The sequence below is a fragment of the Lynx rufus genome, unplaced genomic scaffold (assembly GCF_022079265.1).
Source record: "Lynx rufus isolate CCGP_SWC_20201006 ecotype Redwood Valley unplaced genomic scaffold, mLynRuf1.p SCAF_14, whole genome shotgun sequence".
In the NCBI taxonomy this organism is placed as follows: domain Eukaryota; kingdom Metazoa; phylum Chordata; class Mammalia; order Carnivora; family Felidae; genus Lynx; species Lynx rufus.
Window position 1 is genome coordinate 18,112,327 of NW_025814828.1, and position 19,551 is coordinate 18,131,877.

Here is a 19,551-nt window from a genome sequence, read left to right on the forward strand (position 1 = left end):
CAGAAGATGTAGCTAAGATAATTCATGAAGATGACTGCACTAAACACATTTTCAATGTAGATGGAATAGCCTTATTTGGAAGAAGATGCCATCCTGGACTTGCATAGCTAGAGAGGAGAAGTCAATACCTGGCTTCAAAGCTTCAAAGGATAGGCTGTGACTCTCTTCTTAGGGGCTAATGTAGCTGGTGACTAAGTAGAAGCCATTGCTCATTTGCCTTTCTGAAAATCCTAAGGCCCTTAAGGATTATGCTAAATCTACTCTGCCTGTGCTCTCTAAATAGAACAGCAAAGCCTAGATGACAGCACATCTGTTCACAACATAGCTTAGTGAGTATTTTAAACCCACTGTTGAGACCTATAGCTTAGAAAAAATATGACTGCTCATTGACAGTGTACCTGTTTACCCAAGAACTCTGATGGAGATATACAGTGAGATTAGTGTTGTTTTCATGTCTCCTAACACGACATCCACTCTGCAGCCCATGGATCAAGGAGTCATTGTGACTTTTAAGTCTTATCATTTAAGAAGTAAGTTTCATAAGGCTATAGCCGCCGTAGAAAGTGATCCCTGTGATGGATCTGGGAACAGTAAATAGAAAACCTCCTGGAAAGGATTCACCATTCTAGATGACATTAAGAACATTCATGATTGATGGGAAGAGGTCAAAATGTCGACATTCACAGGAGTCTGAAAAGAAGCTGATTTCAACCATCATGGGTGACTTTGAAGGGATTCAAGATTTCAGGGGAGGAAGTAATTTCTTTAAAAAATTTTTTTTTCAACGTTTATTTATTTTTGGGACAGAGAGAGACAGAGCATGAACGGGGGAGGGGCAGAGAGAGAGGGAGACACAGAATCGGAAGCAGGCTCCAGGCTCTGAGCCATCAGCCCAGAGCCCGACGCGGGGCTCGAATCACGGACCGCGAGATCGTGACCTGGCTGAAGTCGGACGCTTAACCGACTGCGCCACCCAGGCGCCCCAGGGGAGGAAGTAATTTCTAATGTGGTGGAAATCACAAGAGAAGTAGAAGAGAAAGTGGAGCCTGAAGGTGTGACTGAATTGCTGCCATCTCATGATCAAACTTGAATAGATGGGGAGTTCTTTCTTATGAATGAGCAGAGAAAGTGGTTTCTTGTGATGGAATCTACTCCTGGCAAAGACACTGTGAAGATCATTGAAATGACAACCAAGGATTTAGAATATTACATTAACTTAGTTGATGGAGCAGCAGCAGGATTTGAGAGGATTGACTCTAGTTTTGGAAGAAGTTCTGCTGTGGATAAAATGCCATCAAACAGCATCATATGCCTCAGAGAAATTGTTCCTGAAAGGAAGTGTCAATCTAGGTGGCATACTTAATTGTTGTCTTATTTTAAGAAATTACCACAGCCACCCTAGCCTTCAGCAGCCACCACCCTGATCTGTCAGCAGCCCTCAACATGGAGGCAGGGGCCTCCACCAGCAAAAAAATTATAACTTGTTAAAAGCTCACATGATGGTTAGCATTTTGTGGCAAGCAAGTATTTTTAATTAAGGTATTACATTCTTTTTTAAAGACATAATGCTATTGTTGAAGTGCCTGGGTGGCTCAGTTGGTTGAGTGTCTGACTCTTGATTTTGGCTCAGGTCGGGATCCCAGACTCATGGGATTGAGCCCCACATTGGCTCTGTGCTGATGGTGGAGACTGCTTAAGATTCTCTCTCTCCCTTCCCCTGTCTTCCCTCCCTTCTCTCCCCTAGCCTCTCTCGCCTGCTGACGTTCTCTCTCTCTCCAAAAAAAACCGTCATGCTATTGCACACTTAATAGACTACAGTATAGTATAAACATAACTTTTATATGCATTGGGAAGCCAAAAAATTAATTTGACTTGCTTTATTGCAATATTCAGTTTATTGCAATAGTCTGCGCCTGAACCCACAGTATCTCTGGGATATGCCTGAACATATTATTGATATTTGTGCCTAGTTAGGGTTTTGGGAATGCCCTACTTAGCATTACATGTCCTCTTTCTCCCTTCTTGTGATACATAGACTGCCTTGGGTGCACACTCAGGCATATGTTTAATGCTTTGAATTCTTTTGCTCCCGTGGCTTGTTTTTGGTCCTAAGGGCATTCTTGTTTGCAATCTGTGGAGTGTTTATAGCATCGGAATAACATCATGTCCTTAAATGGAATTTGGATTAGTTACTTTCAAATGTGTCTCCCTAACAGTCCAATGACTGTGGAAGTAATACCATGGAAAGGCACATGATCTGATTTGAATAGAAAGATATGTGGATATGGTTTTAGAGCTTTATGTTTATTAAAAAAAACAAATCTGGGGCGCCTGGGTGGCGCAGTCGGTTAAGCGTCCGACTTCAGCCAGGTCACGATCTCACGGTCCGTGGGTTCGAGCCCCGCGTCGGGCTCTGGGCTGATGGCTCAGAGCCTGGAGCCTGTTTCCGATTCTGTGTCTCCCTCTCTGTCTGCCCCTCCCCCGTTCATGCTCTGTCTCTCTCTGTCCCAAAAATAAATAAACGTTGAAAAAAAAATTAAAAAAATAAAAAAACAACAAATCTCTCTTCTTTATCCTTGTGGCTAGGTATCCTGCTTTATTGCTATGATAACACACAAGAAAGAAACATGACACAAGTTGAAATAATTGAAAATGCCCACATCCAACTCAATGCATTTTATTTGAATCCATGTAATTAATGTGGACTTGTTTGACGTACAGGTGCTCATAAAAAACTGGACAGGAGCTCTGGATTGCATTTTTTCCCCATAAAGGTAGAACTTCTTTTTTTATTGTTTAATTATCTTTGAGAGAGAGCACGTGAACATGTAGGGGAGGAGCAGAGAGAGAGAGAGAGAGAGAGAGAGAGAGAGAGACCGAATCCCAAGCAGGCTCCAGGCTCTGAGCTGTGAGCACAGAGCCCAATGTGGGGCTCGAACCTACAAACCATCAAATCACAACCTGAGCTGAAGTCAGACACTCAACCGACTGAGCCACCCAGGTGCCCTCAGAAAGGTAGAACTTCTAGTTTAGAAGTAAAGATTCCTCTTCAGGTAATACGTAATTATTTGTTAATTTGATGAGCACTCTACATTGTGTCTTGAAGCTATTCAGAGTACTTTGGGAGCATCTGTTGTGCCATCATTTGGAGGCTGCTAAGATGTTTCAGAAATAAACTCCAAATGCCTTGACAACGGCAGTTTGATGCTTGATGTAGGCAGTAACACGGTGCTGCATGGGGATTCTTCGTCTTGGCTTCATGTAGGAAAATTAATACTCTCAAGTGCATCCAAGGTGTGTTTTGGGGAAGAGGGTAGTTTTTTTTTTGAGTCTTGGCTTTCTTCCTCTATTTAATAGTGACAGCTGTCATTTTTCACCTTCAGAAAAAAGCATCACTGATTTTATAAATAGCAAATCATTTTTTGGGTGGGCTCAGGTCTATGCTGGCAACCATTTTATACACATGACCTCATTTAAATGGCCAGGACTTTGCATGTATAAATGGACAAGTTTTCAGGCAATTTGGGTAGGCTTTCCAATCTCGCCTCTCCATTTCCTGTCTAAACAACTTCTTTCATGTCCACAGCATGTTTATGCAACATTGAATAAAACTTCTAATGGGAAATTTCTTCCAGGTGACCTCCCTGAGAGGCTGGGCTATGGAGAAATCTTAAGAAACCCGACTCTGATGAAATTGCCTCCTTTGAGAATATTACTCGGTGCAGAAACAAGGAACAGAATTCAGTTATTTTTAGTTCTTGAATAAATGAATTCTGTTTCCTTTTGTGTAGGTAGCAGAAAACATTAACCCCTGCAGCAGGTCCAGTTTCAGTTAGAAATTGAACTTTTGGATTCTGTGAATTAGGAGAACCTTGGAAAAGAGAATGTTAAATTTTATTTTTTATTTGAACCTCAAGCAACTGGACTCGGTTCTGCCATCTGTGTATCTTTTATAGATGTGTCTTTTGCAGGGCTGTCTGCCTTTACATTTAATTTTCTGGAGGCTGGGACTGTGGTTATCAGATGACCTCTAACTCGGCACCATGTGTGGGTGGATACTAACGAATCCTTTCTCCACCTTCCTAGCACTTTTGGAGAAATCTATCAGTAGAAGGCGGGACACCGAAGCCATACAGAAAGCCAAAATCCTTTATTCATCTTGCATGAATGAGAGTAAGTAATAAAGACAATAAAATATTTACCACCCTCTTCTTCACAGACTCTCTTAATGTTTAAAGATATTATTTAAGGAAAAAGAGAACTACTAAGAATTCGATTAATGTTTAAAAGTGTTGTTTGAGGAAAGGAACAATTTTCAGAGACTGGATTTTGACTCTCCCGTTCTTAATGTTCTGTTGGTAGCTTGATGGAGAAAATAGGAAAATAATTTTATTTCTATGGCTTGGATTCTTTAGGTATCAAGTACTCCATGAGAAACTTGGGTAGGGTCAGAAGGGCAGACCCCATTGTATGTGGTGCAGAAATAAGAATCCAGAGGCCAGGTCTGGTCTGAGAAGGAGCCTGGGAGAGAGGGTATTTGGGAGTGTTGCTATATCCCATAGAACCTTACAGGGGCCCAAGAAAATCCAGATTCCCAGGTGGGCCGGGCCCCTTCTGCTTTTCCATCAGTCTAACAGGCATCTTAGGTGGGTGTGTTAGGCCTGTGTTGGCATCTTGGGTCTGATTGGAGTTAAGGTGACACTTGTCATTTTATCTAGTGTGCTTTCTCAAGACCACTGCAGGGAGAAACCAGTGCCAGTGGGAAGTGTGTTAACTTGTTTAGGATTTGAGATATTATTTGGTGAGGTAGAAGAGGGCAGTAAAAGATGACAAAGGAGCCTTGAGGCATTAATTCATGCATAGTGGGGAGGGGTTGGTTTTACCAAGCAGTTTCCTTTACCTAGGGTGGTTCCGTAGTTTTCCAAAATATTCTCAGCCTAATATCGCTCATTGGGCTGTAGTGAGCCCATCTTTTATTGTCAGGAATTTCAGCAGGTTCCCTAGTCTGCTCTCCTGGCAAGAACCCCAAGTTTAGGCAGTCACACTGAAGTGTGAATCAGAGGTAGTTCTGTCTCTGTGGCCGTGCTCAGTCTACCACACCTCCCTCGAACAGCTGAAATGCTAAGTTGGGACCTTACGGGAATTTTCGCTTGAGAAGATACACTTGCCTTTTAGTATGGTGATCCTGTTTGCAATTCTAACTCTTCTTTCATATCCGTTCCCTTTCAGAAGCGATCGAAAGAGCAGATGCCAAACCATTGCTCCACATCCTGCGGCATTCACCTTTCCGCTGGCCTGTGCTCGAGTCTAATATTGGTCCTGAGGGAGTGTGGTCAGAGAGAAAGTTCAGTCTTTTGCATACCCTTGCAACATTTCGTGGTCAGTACAGCAATTCTGTGTTCATCCGACTGTATGTGTCCCCTGATGACAAGGCATCCAACGAACATATCTTGAAGGTATAGTGAGCACTTGTTCATCCCGTTTGTTCAGTTCATGGTTAGCCTTTTGGGGTGTGTTTCCAGGGAATGAGAATCCTAGCACCTTACTGAAATGATCAGATAACAATTCTGTTAATCATTAGGATCTATAATATTCCCCTTCATCCCAGATTTGTGGAGTGTAAATGAGGAACAAATCAGTTTTGTCTGCCTTTCAGGAAGCTTGTGGATGAGTTTCAAGTCATCTCTGATCTGGCCCTCAAATCTCTACTCTGAGCATGTGTGGAGCCCCTAAATTCCAGTGGGGAGCAGGCTGCAAAGACTTTGTGAACTCTGCTCCTCCCCTCACCTCATCCTTCCCTTGACAAAGGAGAACACATACCACGAGCCTTTGTTCACCTTTCCCTAACATATTCTTGCAGGCACATCTAAAATTTCATTGTCAAGTTCATCCTGATTCTCCCTTCCTTCATTTAAAAAGGAAGAAAAACTTGTTCTAAGTATTTGTTTGCATTTTCTGTTAGGAGAGTAAGCATTTCTCCCATGAAGGGATGGGGCATGCAGACATACCTTGAGGTACATTATTATATTGGTAAAATTGGGACTGTCTGAAAACTACCAACAAAGACTCATCAGTAAAACAGCTTGGCAAGGATTCAAATAACATTTCTTAAATTGTTTTGTGTTTTGATCCTGTTAAATGTTTTACTTCCACAGCTACTTGGACTAATTATGAAAATTTTACTGAATCACTGATTATTTTCCTCCCAGTTCTGTCCTTTGTCAAACCAGAAAATATTGGTGATATAATGATGATCAAATTGTAGAAGTATAAAACCTTTAGAGTATATTACCCTCTTTTGTTGCAAGTCAGCTTTTAAAAATCTACGCCCTACAGTTTTGTTTTTATTATACCAAGGGGCTGGCATTTTTTTTTTCCTGTGAAGGACCAGATAGTAAATATTTTAGGCTCTGTGGGCCATATGGTCTCTGTCTCACCTACTCAGTTCTGCTGTTGCATCTGGGAAAGCAGCCATAGACACTACATACATGAATGGGTGTGGTTGTGTGACAGGCTGGCCAGCACGCTGTGGTCTGCCCAGCTATAGTTTAGACAATGGAAGTCTCAGTAAATCTCTAGTCACTGGCAGAATTCCCATCTACTCAGGAGGAAATTCTTAGTTCCAGAGATGTCTGTACTTCCGTGCTAGGTGAAGGAACAGGAACATGGCACCGACACACATGCTAATGCTGTCTGGATAAGATGTGCTATGCAAGACTCAAGGCAAAACGATGTTACATAATGGTCCAGTTGACCTGTGTTATGCTAATAGATTCCTTGCTTACAAAACAAACAAACCAGGTTTTAAGGCTGTCATTCTTCATTGCAGAACTGTTATGATATCCTTTCAAATACCTTAAGTATTTTGAAGTTAGATGGAGACTTTCAAACTTAAATTTCTGCACTCTGTTGGGTGATAGAAGATCTTGACTCACACACATAAAAGTAATTACAAATGGTAACCATTTCATTTTTCACCAGTTTCTGGACCTAGTCTAAGAATTTATTTCCTTAAGCATTTTACTATGGAAAATAATACAAAAATAAAAAGAATAGTATAACAAACCCCCATGTACTCATCAACCCAGCTTCAACAACTGGCAGCTTTTAGCTCTTCTTGTTTTATCCTAACCTTTTCTTTTGTGGGGGAGGCTGGAGCATTTTATAGCAAATCCAAAATTAATATCATTGCACTGGTAAATCAGTATTTATAGAATGGAAGGACTATTATCACAAAGTAATCATGATTCCATAATTAACATCTAACAACTAGTTAATTTTCAGTTTTCCTGAAATGTCTCAAACATGTCCTTTAAAAAAATTAAACAGTTGGTCTTTGAGTCAGGTTCCAAATAGGAATCTCATGTGCATTTGGTTGATGTGTCAATTTTCATCAGCATTGTAGATCTGACCGATTTCAGGGTAAACTAATAGTTGATGAGGGAAAATTATTGTTTATAGGAGAATCACAGCTTTAAAATGCAGGAGAAAGAATAAAATTAGAAAGTTACTGTTTTAAAACATTTCTAATGAGAATAAAGGATCAAGGCAGCTATCATCAATAGCAGCTTAGAACCATTAGGTCAGTGGTTGATGGGGGAATTCATGGTAGATCACACTGACATCAAATGAACCCAAACATCAACAGTAGCCTTGCTAAAAGTGGGGCAACCAGATTTTGTATGCCTTCCGATACTGGGCACTGGGAAGCATACACCATCACCCATGATGTCTTGCCAAAGGAAAAGAAAAAAAAAATGAACTTGGATCTAATCAGGCCTCTAGTTTTAATACCAGCTTACAAGAAACATGGAGAATAGAGGAACATGGTAACCAATTTTTAACAGCTTGCCTTGCATACTTAATATTCAATTAAATGGATCTTGGAAATACTGGACTGTCAATGAATAGACTAGTCTCCAGATATGAGTAGGCATTCATGGACTTCACTACTGCTCTCTTTTGCCAAGATGGTAACTTGTTCCAAACTGATGTGTTTGACCATGGCTTGGTATTTGAATGCAGCGTTCGTTTGCTTTAGTTGTGTCCCTGTTTGTACCATTTTATGTGAATAGTCACACACTTGAATTAACAAAATAGAGCTGCAGTCTCTGTAATTGTGACACCGTTAAAAGAAGTTCAAGCTTGTGTCTAGATATGGTAGAAGAAGCTCTCTTCTGAGATCTGCCTAAAACCCAATGAACCTGACAACAAAAATTAGTGTATTGGTAGCTGCCAGTGTTGTAGAATTTCCAAGTGTTGATTTTATTAGAAATAGTTAAAACTATAAAACATTTGATTAAATATTTGGAGCCTCTGGAGCACTTTTTAAAAAAATTTTATTTATTTGAGAGAAACAGAGACCGTGTGAGTGGGGGAGGGTCAGAGAGCAAGGGAGAGAGGATCCGAAGCAGCCTCCATGCTGCCAGTGCAGAGCCCAGTGTGGGGCTCGAACTCATGAAACTGTGAGATCATGACCTGAGCAGAAACCTAGTGTCAGATGCTTAACTGACTGAGCCACTCAGGCGTCCCTTAAAGTTTGTTTATTTTTCAGAGAGAGAGAAAGTGCAAGCAGGGGAGGAGCAAAGAGAGAGAGAGAGAGAGAGAGAGAGAGAGAGAGAGAGAATCCCAAGCAGGCTCCACACTGTCAGTGCAGAGCCCGATGTGGGGCTCAAAGCCATGAACTCTGAGATCATGACCTGAGCCAAAGTCAGATGCTTAACCAATTGAGCCACCCAGGTGCACTGCCCACCCCCTCCACTGGAGCATCTTTTATGTTTTGTGGAACATAGTTTGAAAACCACTAGGGTAGTGGAAAAAAGTGTAGGCTTTGTGGTTAAAGAGATTGAAGTTCATGGTTTGGCTTTGTGATTTACTCAGTGAATATCTGTGTGCACACTGCTTCACCTGAGTCTCATTTTCCCCATGAGTATTGACAGGTGAAATAGAACGTACTTTTCACTGTCACTGTGATGTTTAAATGAGGCGAATTATGTGAGAGTTTACAAGATAGATACTGACACACAGTAGCACATGACAAGAGGTATCCTTCTCTTATTGCGTGACGAGACAGCTGGTCAGAACCATTTGGAGAACCACTTGGCTCTCTTCATTTTTGGTACCCAGCCTACCTCTCAGATCTCGAGTTCACGTATGCAAGAAATAGACAATTTCCATTGGTCTCATCTCTGACTGAGCTCCCATGCCACCTTGTAGTGGGAAACAGAACCAGTCTGGGCATTTCTCCAACCTTCTGCTTGCCCCATTTCTTAGCCTTTTCCTGGGCCAGTAGGAGATCCTCCACTCATCAGGTACCTGGTTCTGAGAACAAACCCATTATCTCAGCCCACGTGGGCCCTTCCAGTGTGCTGCTGTGCTGCCAGAGCCCTGGGCCTCCCATTCTGCGATCCTACAATTTTTTAGGGGCAGTGACTGCCTGCTCTGCTCATGACCAGCTTGGACTTCTCTGGCTGCCTAGGAGATCTCTTTGCTCTGGGAGAAGTCTCTTACTTCAAAGTCTCCTCTCTCGATGTACTTAGAGTTCTTTTACCATCACATACTATATTTGTCAATGTTTTTAGCTTTTCTAATACCATAAACCCATGGGGCTAAGAAAAAGGGCTCGTTTTGGGAAGGCACAGCACTGTGGCAATATCTTTGGGTGAAGAAAGAAAGCACGTTTCCAGTGGGCAGAAGTATCCCCATGCCAAGGACGGACAGTTGGGTGGGCTCCAATCCAGAGTGGTCCTCTGTAAAGCTCCCCCATGGCGAGATGGCACAGGATTTATCACAGCCTGAAATGGGAGAAAGGAAATACAAAAATATAGGAAACAACAGGAGTCAAAGCTCCAAAACATACCTTGCTACATGTGTTTGGGTTTATTTTACGTAAGGAGAGAATAAAAATGAGGATTTAAAGGCCAATAAAAGGCTTGAATATGTATGCTCCTGAAAGAATGTTTGGAAGACCATGGTTGTCTCAGTATTTGTTACTGAAACAGTGACTTAAAGTCCTCATTAGTCAGTGGCCTGCTTTTGTCTGACTTTTAGCAAAATCTGTAAGGATGACAAGGAGAGACCCTCTTGGAAATGAAGTTTTTCTATTTGCTTTGTATTTTCTTTATCCTAAATCATAATCTGTCAGATGTTTCTTTTTGTGTTACTGCTTTCTTTCCTAAACTGAGGTTTGTTGCAGTTGGAGAAACAAAGTTCATCTTTCAGTTCAATATATCGGATTTCCAAAACACGTATTTTATTTTCTACTTGGGCTATTCAGATCATTTGTAAATGCAAGGATTAACAAACCTCCAATAACACAGTGTCCTGATGTTGGTCTCTTGAGAAAGTCTTTTGCCTCATGAGTTCATATGCTTCTAAAGTGATTTAGTTGACAGACCTTAAACTGTTTGGTGTATTGAAAACGTTCCCTAGAAACTATAACAGTGTGAACGTTTAAAAAATGTCCAGTAACTTTAATTGAATCATCTAAACTTTTATAATAAGCAGATTTAACTTCATTTCATCAGAGGGAAGCTTTGGCTTTCTTGATATCATTTCCTGAGTTTCCTTTCCTATGTGACTGAAGCTCAAAAGACTGCTCCACCTTGTCCAGATCTAATTGAAAGCCAAAGCATCTTAATCATAATATTGTGTTTCACGATCCTGGCTCACTTAATTTTTGGAAGAAATGGTGGTAGATTGGGAATTTCAGTAGGATGAAGCCAGTCTGGCTTATGACTTGGTTGTTTGGGGCCAATTAGACAAGAAGATTGAACACAGCAATTTGAGGATTTTAGTAATACATGCAGACAAGATGGATGTTATGAAAACCTCTTTTTTTCCCCCTTGAAACAAGAGCAATGTTTTTCCTTGAATTTTTCATAACATCACTAACTCTTAACTTGGCCTTTGTAGAATTTGTTGCATGTGAAGGAGATTTTTATGGAAAACTATGATCCTCTGCAGATTTTATGTATTAAAAAAAGAAAATATTTGAGATTGTAGAAAAATGAAGAACAACTAGAATCGATAGATAAAAACAGTGTGCAGTAATATAAACTAATGATATGTGCCTGTAGGATCCAGTTTTTATTCAGATGCTACTAATTTTTGGTTTGTTATTTAGATTTTCTATCTTCTTAATTTGGCTTAATTTTTTTCTGTGTGAATTATATAAATTAGAAAATCTGCTGTTGGGATCTATTTTATTCAGTCTTTAGGTAGTTGCTAAAACTCAAGAAAGAATAGCCATAGATTGAGAGGAGGTTCTGGAACTTAAAAAATATTTATTTTTAAATTTATATACAGTGAAATTAACTATCTGTGATGCACATGTCTATAAATTTTGGCAAACGCATATTCATGTAATCACCATCATGGTCAGAAAACAGAACAGTTCCGTCACCCCCAACAAAATTACCTCATGGTGCCCATCTGTAGTCAACCGTTTTCCCCATCCTTACACCCTCTTCTCTGTTCCTGTAGTTTTGCCTTTTTCAGAATGTGATTAAAAGTTGCCTGTGTTGTTGCATGTGTCAGTAGTTCATTCCCTTGTATGGCTGAGTAGTGTTTTCTTGTGTATCACCCTTTATCCATTCACCAGTTGAAGAACATTTGGGTTGTTTACAGTTTGGGGCAATTATGAACAGAGTTGCATGCAGGTTTTTGTGTGAGCAGAAGTTTTTATTTCTCTTGGGAACATACCTAGGAGTGAGGTTGCAGGGTCATAAATAAGTGTCTGCTTAACTTTATAAGAAACTATCAAACTGGTTTCTAAAGTGGCTCTGCATTTTGCATTCCCACCAGCATTGTGTGAGTGATCCAGTTTTCCCCCATCCTGGACAGTTTTTACGTTAGCAGGTTGTTTGTGGGCTCTTTTGTTTTTGCCATTCTAATGATGTATAGTGATGTTTTACTGTTTATTACTTACATTTTCCTAATTAGTAGTGATGTTGAGCATCTTCTCATGCAGTTACTTTCCATCTTCATACGTTCTTTGGTGAATTGTCTGTTCAGATCTTTTGCTTGCTTTTAAATTGTTTTTTTTTTCTTACTGTTACATTTTGAGGGCTCTTTATATACAAGTCCTCTTTCACATAATGTGATTTTCAAATATTTTGTCTCTGACTGTAGCTCGTCTTTTTATTCTCCTGACGGTGTCTTTAACAGAGCAAAATTTTTTAATGTTGATGCAGTCCAACTTACTTTTTCTTCTGTGGATCGTGATTTTAGTTGTCATGTCTAATAACTCTTTGTTTAACCCTAAGTCACAAAGATTTGCCCCTATGTTATCTTCTAGAAGTTTTATAGTTTTGGGTTTTGCATTTAAGTCTATGATCCATTTTGAGTTAGTTTTTAAGATGTGAGGTATGGATCAAGGTTCATTTTTTTGCTTTACAAATGGATGTCCACTTGTTGTAGCACATTCTTTGAAAACGCTGTCTGTCCCTTTTGATTGCCTTTAAGGTGCTGAAGGTGTTTAATTCAAGAAATTATGCTCTACTTTTCCATAATAACTCTGGTTGTTAAGTTGTCTGATTATTATTTGTATTTTTATCATCTATCCTAAACTTTCCAGAGAGAGTTCTAAATTTTGCAAAGATATCTCAAAACAAAATTATCATTTGATTCCTTTAAAATAAAAAAAATCTGGGGGGTGCCTAGGTGGCTCAGTCGGTTGAGCATCTGACTTCAGCTCAGGTCATGATCTTGCGGTTAGTAAGTTCGAGCCCCGCATCGGGCTCTGTGCTGACAGCCGGGAGCCTGGAGCCTGCTTCCAATTCTTTGTCTCCCTTTCTGTCTCTGCCCCTCCCCCGCTCATGCTCTGTCTCTCTCTCTTTCTCAAAAACAAACATTAAAAAAAATCTGGGTGCCTGGGTGGCTCAGTCAGTTAAGTGTCCGTCCAACTCTTGATCTGGGCTCAGGTTGTGATCTCATTCTTGGTGGGATTCAGCCCCACATTGAGCTCTGCACTGGCAGCGGGGAGCCTGATTGGGATTTTCTCTCTCCCTCTCTCTCTGTCCCTTCCTGGCTTGAGTGCACTCTCTTTCTGAAATAAACATAAAAAAAATCAGTGCAGTATAGTATTTCAGGGGCATGGAGTAGAAAATGTGGTCAATCGGCCCTTTCCAGATTGGCATTTTGTAAAATACCAGAAAAGTACTAGATCTGGTGACAGGAGACACTGATGCTTCTCTGAGCCCTGCCCAGCCATGTTATCTTGGGAAAGTCACCTTGTTTCTCTGGCTTATGTTTATCCACAAGAAGGGGGAAAACCAAATCATTTCCAAGACCTATTTCAACTCAGAAAGCCTTGATGCTATTCAGTATTGATAGAACCTCAAAAGGATTAGAAACCATGGAGGAAGGGCAGGTCTCTGACATTTTATAATTTCTGTCATTGCTGAAGTACCTGTTTGCATGTAGCTCTGAGTGCATTCAACTATTTGTGTAATGGTGACAGAGACTCACACTATGACTGGAATGCAGATCTCATGACTCTTATTAAAAGGGTTTGTAAGAATTTACATTACAAACAGAATGCTTTCTCTTTTGTCTCAACAGCTGGACCAAGCAACTCTCTCCCTAGCTGTGAGGGAAGATTACCTCGATAATAGCACAGAAGCCAAGTCTGTAAGTTTTACCCATGTTGAACTCTGCACCTTGTCAGACTGTTGTTGGGTTCATAAATTGTTGTAAAATCCCTGACTCTTTACTGGCCATGAGCAATGTGACTATTGGATGACCATATTCCCAGTGCAGGAAACAGAGGTGTTTTATTCAGGCAAACAAATGGCATTCCCTGTCTTCTGGAAGTCTGGGCATCAAGGCTCAGTGTCCTATTGATGAAGCTGGGGATACAGCACACCCGAATGAAGTAACCAAGAAATGAGCTTGCAGTCAGAACTGTAGAGAGCTCACTCTACATTGCAGAAGTAAAGTGGTGGTGGTGGTGGGGGGGGTGTTAACTGTGTTGACATAGTTAACCAGTGGTTCTCAAATTGTATGGCTTAAGAATCATCTGGGAACTTCCTGTTGAATGTTGATTCCTGGGCTGCAGCCCAGGAGAGTCTGATTTAGGAGACTTGAAGTGGGGCCCAGGAATCTATTTTCCTAACAGGTGCCACAGGTTAATGTAAGGTTAATGAGAACTAGATGGGATCAGTTCCGATAGACTTCTTGGGTTGGCTTGGAAACCTGGTAGGTTCTTGGAGATTGGAGTAGCGCTGCGTCACTCCTGACACTTTCAATTCACTTTGGAAACTTGGTTGAACTTCCAAAGGACCCTCAGATCCAGGGGACCCTTGACTAGGGAGTTCACTGGTTTCTGGGCCAGCCTAAGAATGTAGGAACTTAGAAGTGTTGGCTCACAATGGAAGTCCTTGCATCTTTGCTGATACTAAATCCTGTAACCGGAAGGTTCTGAATGAAGGGCAGGAAGCTAGGTAAGATCTTCAGCAACTAACTTTCTTTGTGAGGACACTTATCAAAGAAGGTTGTTTTTTGTTGTGTTTTGTTACAGTTTTTGTTTGTTTTTTGAGAGAGACAGCACTCACGGGGAAGGGGCAGAAAGAGAGGAAGAGAGAGAGAATCCCAAGCAGGCCCCATGCTGTCAGCACAGAGCCTGATGGGGGGCTCAAACTCACAAACTGCGAGATCATGACCTGAGCCAAAACCAAGAGTCAGACACTTAAAAATCTCTGTTTAGTCTCTGGTCCCTCCTTTCTATTTTTAGTGCCTTAGGTCAGATCCTTGTTAACTCTCGACTTGACTACAGTAAGTAGCCTTTTAACTGTTACCTCCTCCTATTCATTTCATTGCCTCCTTAGCACCACTGGACAAGACCCCTTCTCAAAATACAGCTCCCAGCATGCTTCTGCTCATGCGCTAGGCTCTGAGTTCCTTAGAGGGATTTCAAGGTCTCTTCATGACATGATCCTAAAGCACTTTTGCTGTCTGATATACTTTTACTTTTCCCCCAACAAAGGCATCTTACTCAACACACAGGAGGACTCTTCACTGCTCCTGAATCTGTCTCCTTCAAGTGCGCTGTGCCGGTTTTTCCAAGCTGGAATTCTTCTTCAGTTCTTGAGTTTGCAAACCCTTAGCAGCTTTGTTAAAGAACTTATTTTTGTCTCTCTAATGTTACAGTTAATAATTACATGTTTATCTCCCTCCCTGGATCATACATTGAGAACCCAGACTCATGCATTATGTAATTTTTCATCTGTACCCCCCATAAGCACCGAATGCCTAGCAAGACCTTTTATACATGTATTGATTGACTAAATAATTTCTTAAGTTGAACTGGGAATTACAAAACATTGTTTCTAATTAAGACTATTTGCAAAACTTGCTTACTGATTAACAAATATTTGTTAAGGCCCTGCTATATGCAAGCACTACATTGGTCTCAAGGTCCTAAGTGTCTGTTAGGAAGAAATCTTAGTCCCATAACAGAACTATGAGATAATTTATTATGTGGGGTTTTGAGTTTTCACAAATATATCTGAAAGGAGAGATGACCCTCAACAAACTTCCACAGTTCCCACAGAGTAGGGTCCCTCTCCAATGACCTGTGAATAGCCTGAAAATGGGTATATGAACATGCAAGGAGGAAACTGGGTATATGCTGTTTGCTGGGTTTCTCTTTATCATTCCTCTCTTCTCTTCTTTGTTCCCTGAGCAGTGAGGAAAACTTTGTAAAATCCATACAAAATTTAAAGGACAGGGCTGCAATCACAGGTCTTTAATTTCTTAATGTGAAGGTGGGTAAATTGAGCCAGAAGAGAATAAATCACAGTTTCCACTAGTCTTCATGGATCATGCCTCCTGCTTTTAGCAACGGTTCTTTCCCATTATTTTATTAAAGCCTCACTTGCTTGGAAAGAGGAGTCTGACCTTTAGCTTTCTATTCTGGGCTCATTTGGAGATGTTTCATGTATCCATAATATCACTGGTTGCCAGAAAACTAGTTCTCTTGACCCTTGGTGGCTGGACATCTCTGTCTCTCATGGAAACAGTACACAAGTAGCTGTACTCTTCTTTCTCTCAAAGTGGTAGGTGGGTGGTTGGTATTGCCGAATGCCTATACTATACTTTGAGTACAGAGTGAAAATGAAGAACATTTATTTCCACCTGCTGTTTCTGTCTTTCCGTGTCCCTGAAACATACTTTTGAATAGGCTCTTGTCATGGTCACTTGCTTCTTTATCTCTTGTAGTATCGGGATGCCCTTTACAAGTTCATGGTGGATACTGCTGTGCTTTTGGGAGCTAATAGCTCCCGAGCGGAGCATGACATGAAGTCAGTGCTTAGACTGGAAATTAAGATAGCCGAGGTAAGTCTTAATGTGAAATCTCTTTCTTATTTTCCCCCTTATTTTAAAAGAAGTATATCACGAGTGAAAATAAATATAAAAATAGCATTCTGTGGCATTGTCCTTTGGGTCCAAGGTATAACTAATAGCATCCCTTCTGGGAAGTAACAGGAAGAACCATGACCGAGAGAAGAGCTCTTCACTCCTTCTGTCTCCCTGCTTGAAGCCCAAAGTCCAGATGCTGCTCAGCTGTGGCCAAAGAATAGCACCAGGGAGATCCTCTATGTTTTCCTAAAAAAAATTCTGTGTGGTTCCTATAGAAGAATAGTTGGTTAATAAATCTGTATGGATTTGGCTTGAGGGAAGCTTATTTTTTTAAAGTTTTTTATTTATGTTTGAGAGAGAGAGAGAGAGAGAATGAATGAATGAATGAATATGAATGGGGGACGGGCAAAGATAGAGGGAGACATAGAATCCGAGACAGGCTCCAGGCTCTGAGCTGTCAGCACAGATCCCAACCCAGAACTCGAACCCACGAAGCACGAGATTATGACCTGAGCCGAAGTTGGACACTTAACTGACTTTTTAAATCTAGTCTATTCTTTATATCATTCCCACTCAGGATCAGTCTGACCTAAGATTGAGGCTTTGGGAAGTCTGTGTACCCAAACTAGATATTTGATACATAATTTGATGTAGAAAGTGTATAGGGCATGCTGCTAAGCATTTTTTAGCTGCTTTCCTGGTGCTACCTTGTACCTAATCCTGTTTTTTATTCTTCTCTTGCCACATGTAAATGCTATGTTCTGTGTAAGTTACTTTAAGTTCTCTCACGTTCAGGGTAGAGACCTAGGAACAAACTTGAGGGAGAACAATGAGAAATCCTCAGTGGTTAGCTTTGTTCAGAATATAACTTCTTTTCGGGGCACTTGGGTGGCTCAGTCTGTTGGGCATCAGACTTGGGCTCAGGTCATGATCTTGCGGTCCTTGAGTTCGAGCCCCATGTCGGGCTGTGTGCTGACAGCTCAGAGCCTAGAGCCTGCTTCAGATTCTGTGTCTCCCTTTCTCTCTGACCCTCCCCCACTCATGCTCTGTCTCTCTCTGTCTCTCAAAAATAAAAATAAATGTTAAAAAAAAAGAATTAAAAAAAAGAATATAACTTCTTTTGTAGAAGAAGCAAAGTATTAAATCCCTATGTGTTCTCAGGACCAGAGGGAGCAAATGTAAAATCTGCTTGTGAGGATACCTTGTAGTGGACAAAAAAATGATACTTTTATCAAGAAGATCTTGCATATGGAGTATAGTCTTTTATAATAGAAGTTGGTAAAAATATGGAGTTGCATGTGAGTCCAAGTGCTGCTTGGTTTGGTGTTAGGCAAAGTGGTGGTATGGTGTTCAGGTATGGAGTAGGGATAATTGATAAGGGTCAGGAGGATTTCTTTTCTCTCAGCTGAAGTGATGTACTTGTTACCTCTCTCCAAACTCCTACTTGCAGAACAAAAAGTTCATTCCTGCAGTTACCTTTGAAGAGTGTGTGAAGACGGCTGCAGATGTTGTGGAGTCAAAGACTGGGCCTCTAAGTCATGTCTAGAGGCCATCTGGATTCCCTTCCCAGGCAAATAGGAGACCCAGAGCTCTAATTTGGACTAAACCTCTGATATAGGGGGAGAAGGCCTTGCCCTGAGCCAGGGATTTGGACCAAAAAGGGAACTAAAAACAGCTGGGTTGAGGCAAGACTGGGAATTGTTGAGAGGCTAAATGAAGTGACAAGTCCACGGGGTGGGGGGAAGTAGTTGGCAGAGAGCTGAAAACAGCTCTGAGGCCAAAGGGCTTCAGTCTGGGGCTGTGAGCCCTAGTAGAGAGGGAGGAGAGACATTCTCTGAGGCAACGACGATTCAGACAGATCCAGGAAGGTGTTTGTAAGATTCATGAAGTATCTCCTGTGGAGAAGCTGAGGGCACTGAAGCATTTAGAAAAGAGGGGGCCGATGTCGATCACTCAGCCCTGTGTGATTTTGTCTTGAAAAATCTATGGTGCATGGATTTTTGGCCAGCCAGTAACTCTCACCTCCCATCTTGTACACGCCTAGGTCATTCAGAATTAGTGGGACACATAGTACTAGGGAAACTTCTGAATCTGGGGAGACAGGACAGCCTAGCCAAGCACAAAAAGTCCATATCAATCTAGCCATGCAAGTGTTCATTTAACCAGTACCAGCTAGAAAGAAGTGTGTACAAAGGGAGGTCTTGTTGATGGAGTGGCCCTTGTAATTAGAGTGAAGTAGAGTTTAGTTGGGAACGTTTGACAGAGAAAATGAACGTTGGGCAAAGTTTTGAATCATAGTTCAAACTATGGGAGTGGTGATGGTGGATGGGGGTGCCAGGGCAGGAGAGTCCTGCATGAGACATGAGGTAGGAGGTGACAAGTTTAATGCAAGGGAGTCAGATGATGGAGGGCCTTATGGCAAAAGCATGACGTGGTTTAGGGCTATGGGGAGCTACTTCCTGTCCATGGAAGTGATTAAGGTGGTCCTTGAGGAAGATAATCATTGCTGCTCTTCTTAGATTCATCACAGCAGAGGCTAGAAGCTTAGATTTGGTACTGGCACAGTGGCCAAGGGCCTGAGTATTGGGAGTAGAAAGTGTGTGAAGAATCAAGGCCGGACATGTAGACTTAGAAATATGTATTTGAGTGGTAACTGAACTCATTCCCCGAGCAGTGGTGACAGGGGAATCTCAAGGCCAGAGAAAGCAGAGGAAAGAGGAGAGGGGAGATAATGAGCTGTCGACAGAATGATCACAGATGGCAGTGGTATCCTGATAGTCCAGTGCTCTTTAGTGAAAATAGGCTCCGAGGGATGAAGGGATGGTCTGTGGTTCACGAGCTATTCGGATCATTATCTGGATACCACAGGTGAAGCTGGATGTGTGTCTTAGTTGCCTAATCTCACTTTGGCTATCAAACCTGAGCCAGTAATAGATTTTTGTCCAACCACATTACAAGTGAGGAAAGGATTTGGGAAGTTGTTTTTATGGTGAGGACAGTGTTTCACACTGAACAGGACAGGAAAGTTTCTTTTTATTATTGTAATGCTAATTTTGCCTAAAGTGATGCCCCCCCCCCACCCCGTCTCCCAAGTTCAGCACTGCACCGAAATCTTGAAAACCTTTATGATACTAGGCAGATGTTTTGGCACATGTAGAAAGTAGTCATGCATCAAGAAATGGTTTGTTT

General features: G+C 41.3%; 1 protein-coding gene across 1 annotated transcript in view; it reads left to right on the plus strand.

Moving 5' to 3' along the window:
* Positions 1-19,551, plus strand: part of PHEX (phosphate regulating endopeptidase X-linked) — a 220,773-nt gene that overhangs the window by 40,110 nt on the left and 161,112 nt on the right. The window contains exons 6-9 of the mRNA XM_047076000.1: positions 4,087-4,173; positions 5,230-5,456; positions 13,564-13,632; positions 16,222-16,338. Of these exons, the coding sequence (XP_046931956.1) occupies positions 4,087-4,173; positions 5,230-5,456; positions 13,564-13,632; positions 16,222-16,338 (500 nt within the window). The remainder of the gene's footprint in view (positions 1-4,086; positions 4,174-5,229; positions 5,457-13,563; positions 13,633-16,221; positions 16,339-19,551) is intronic.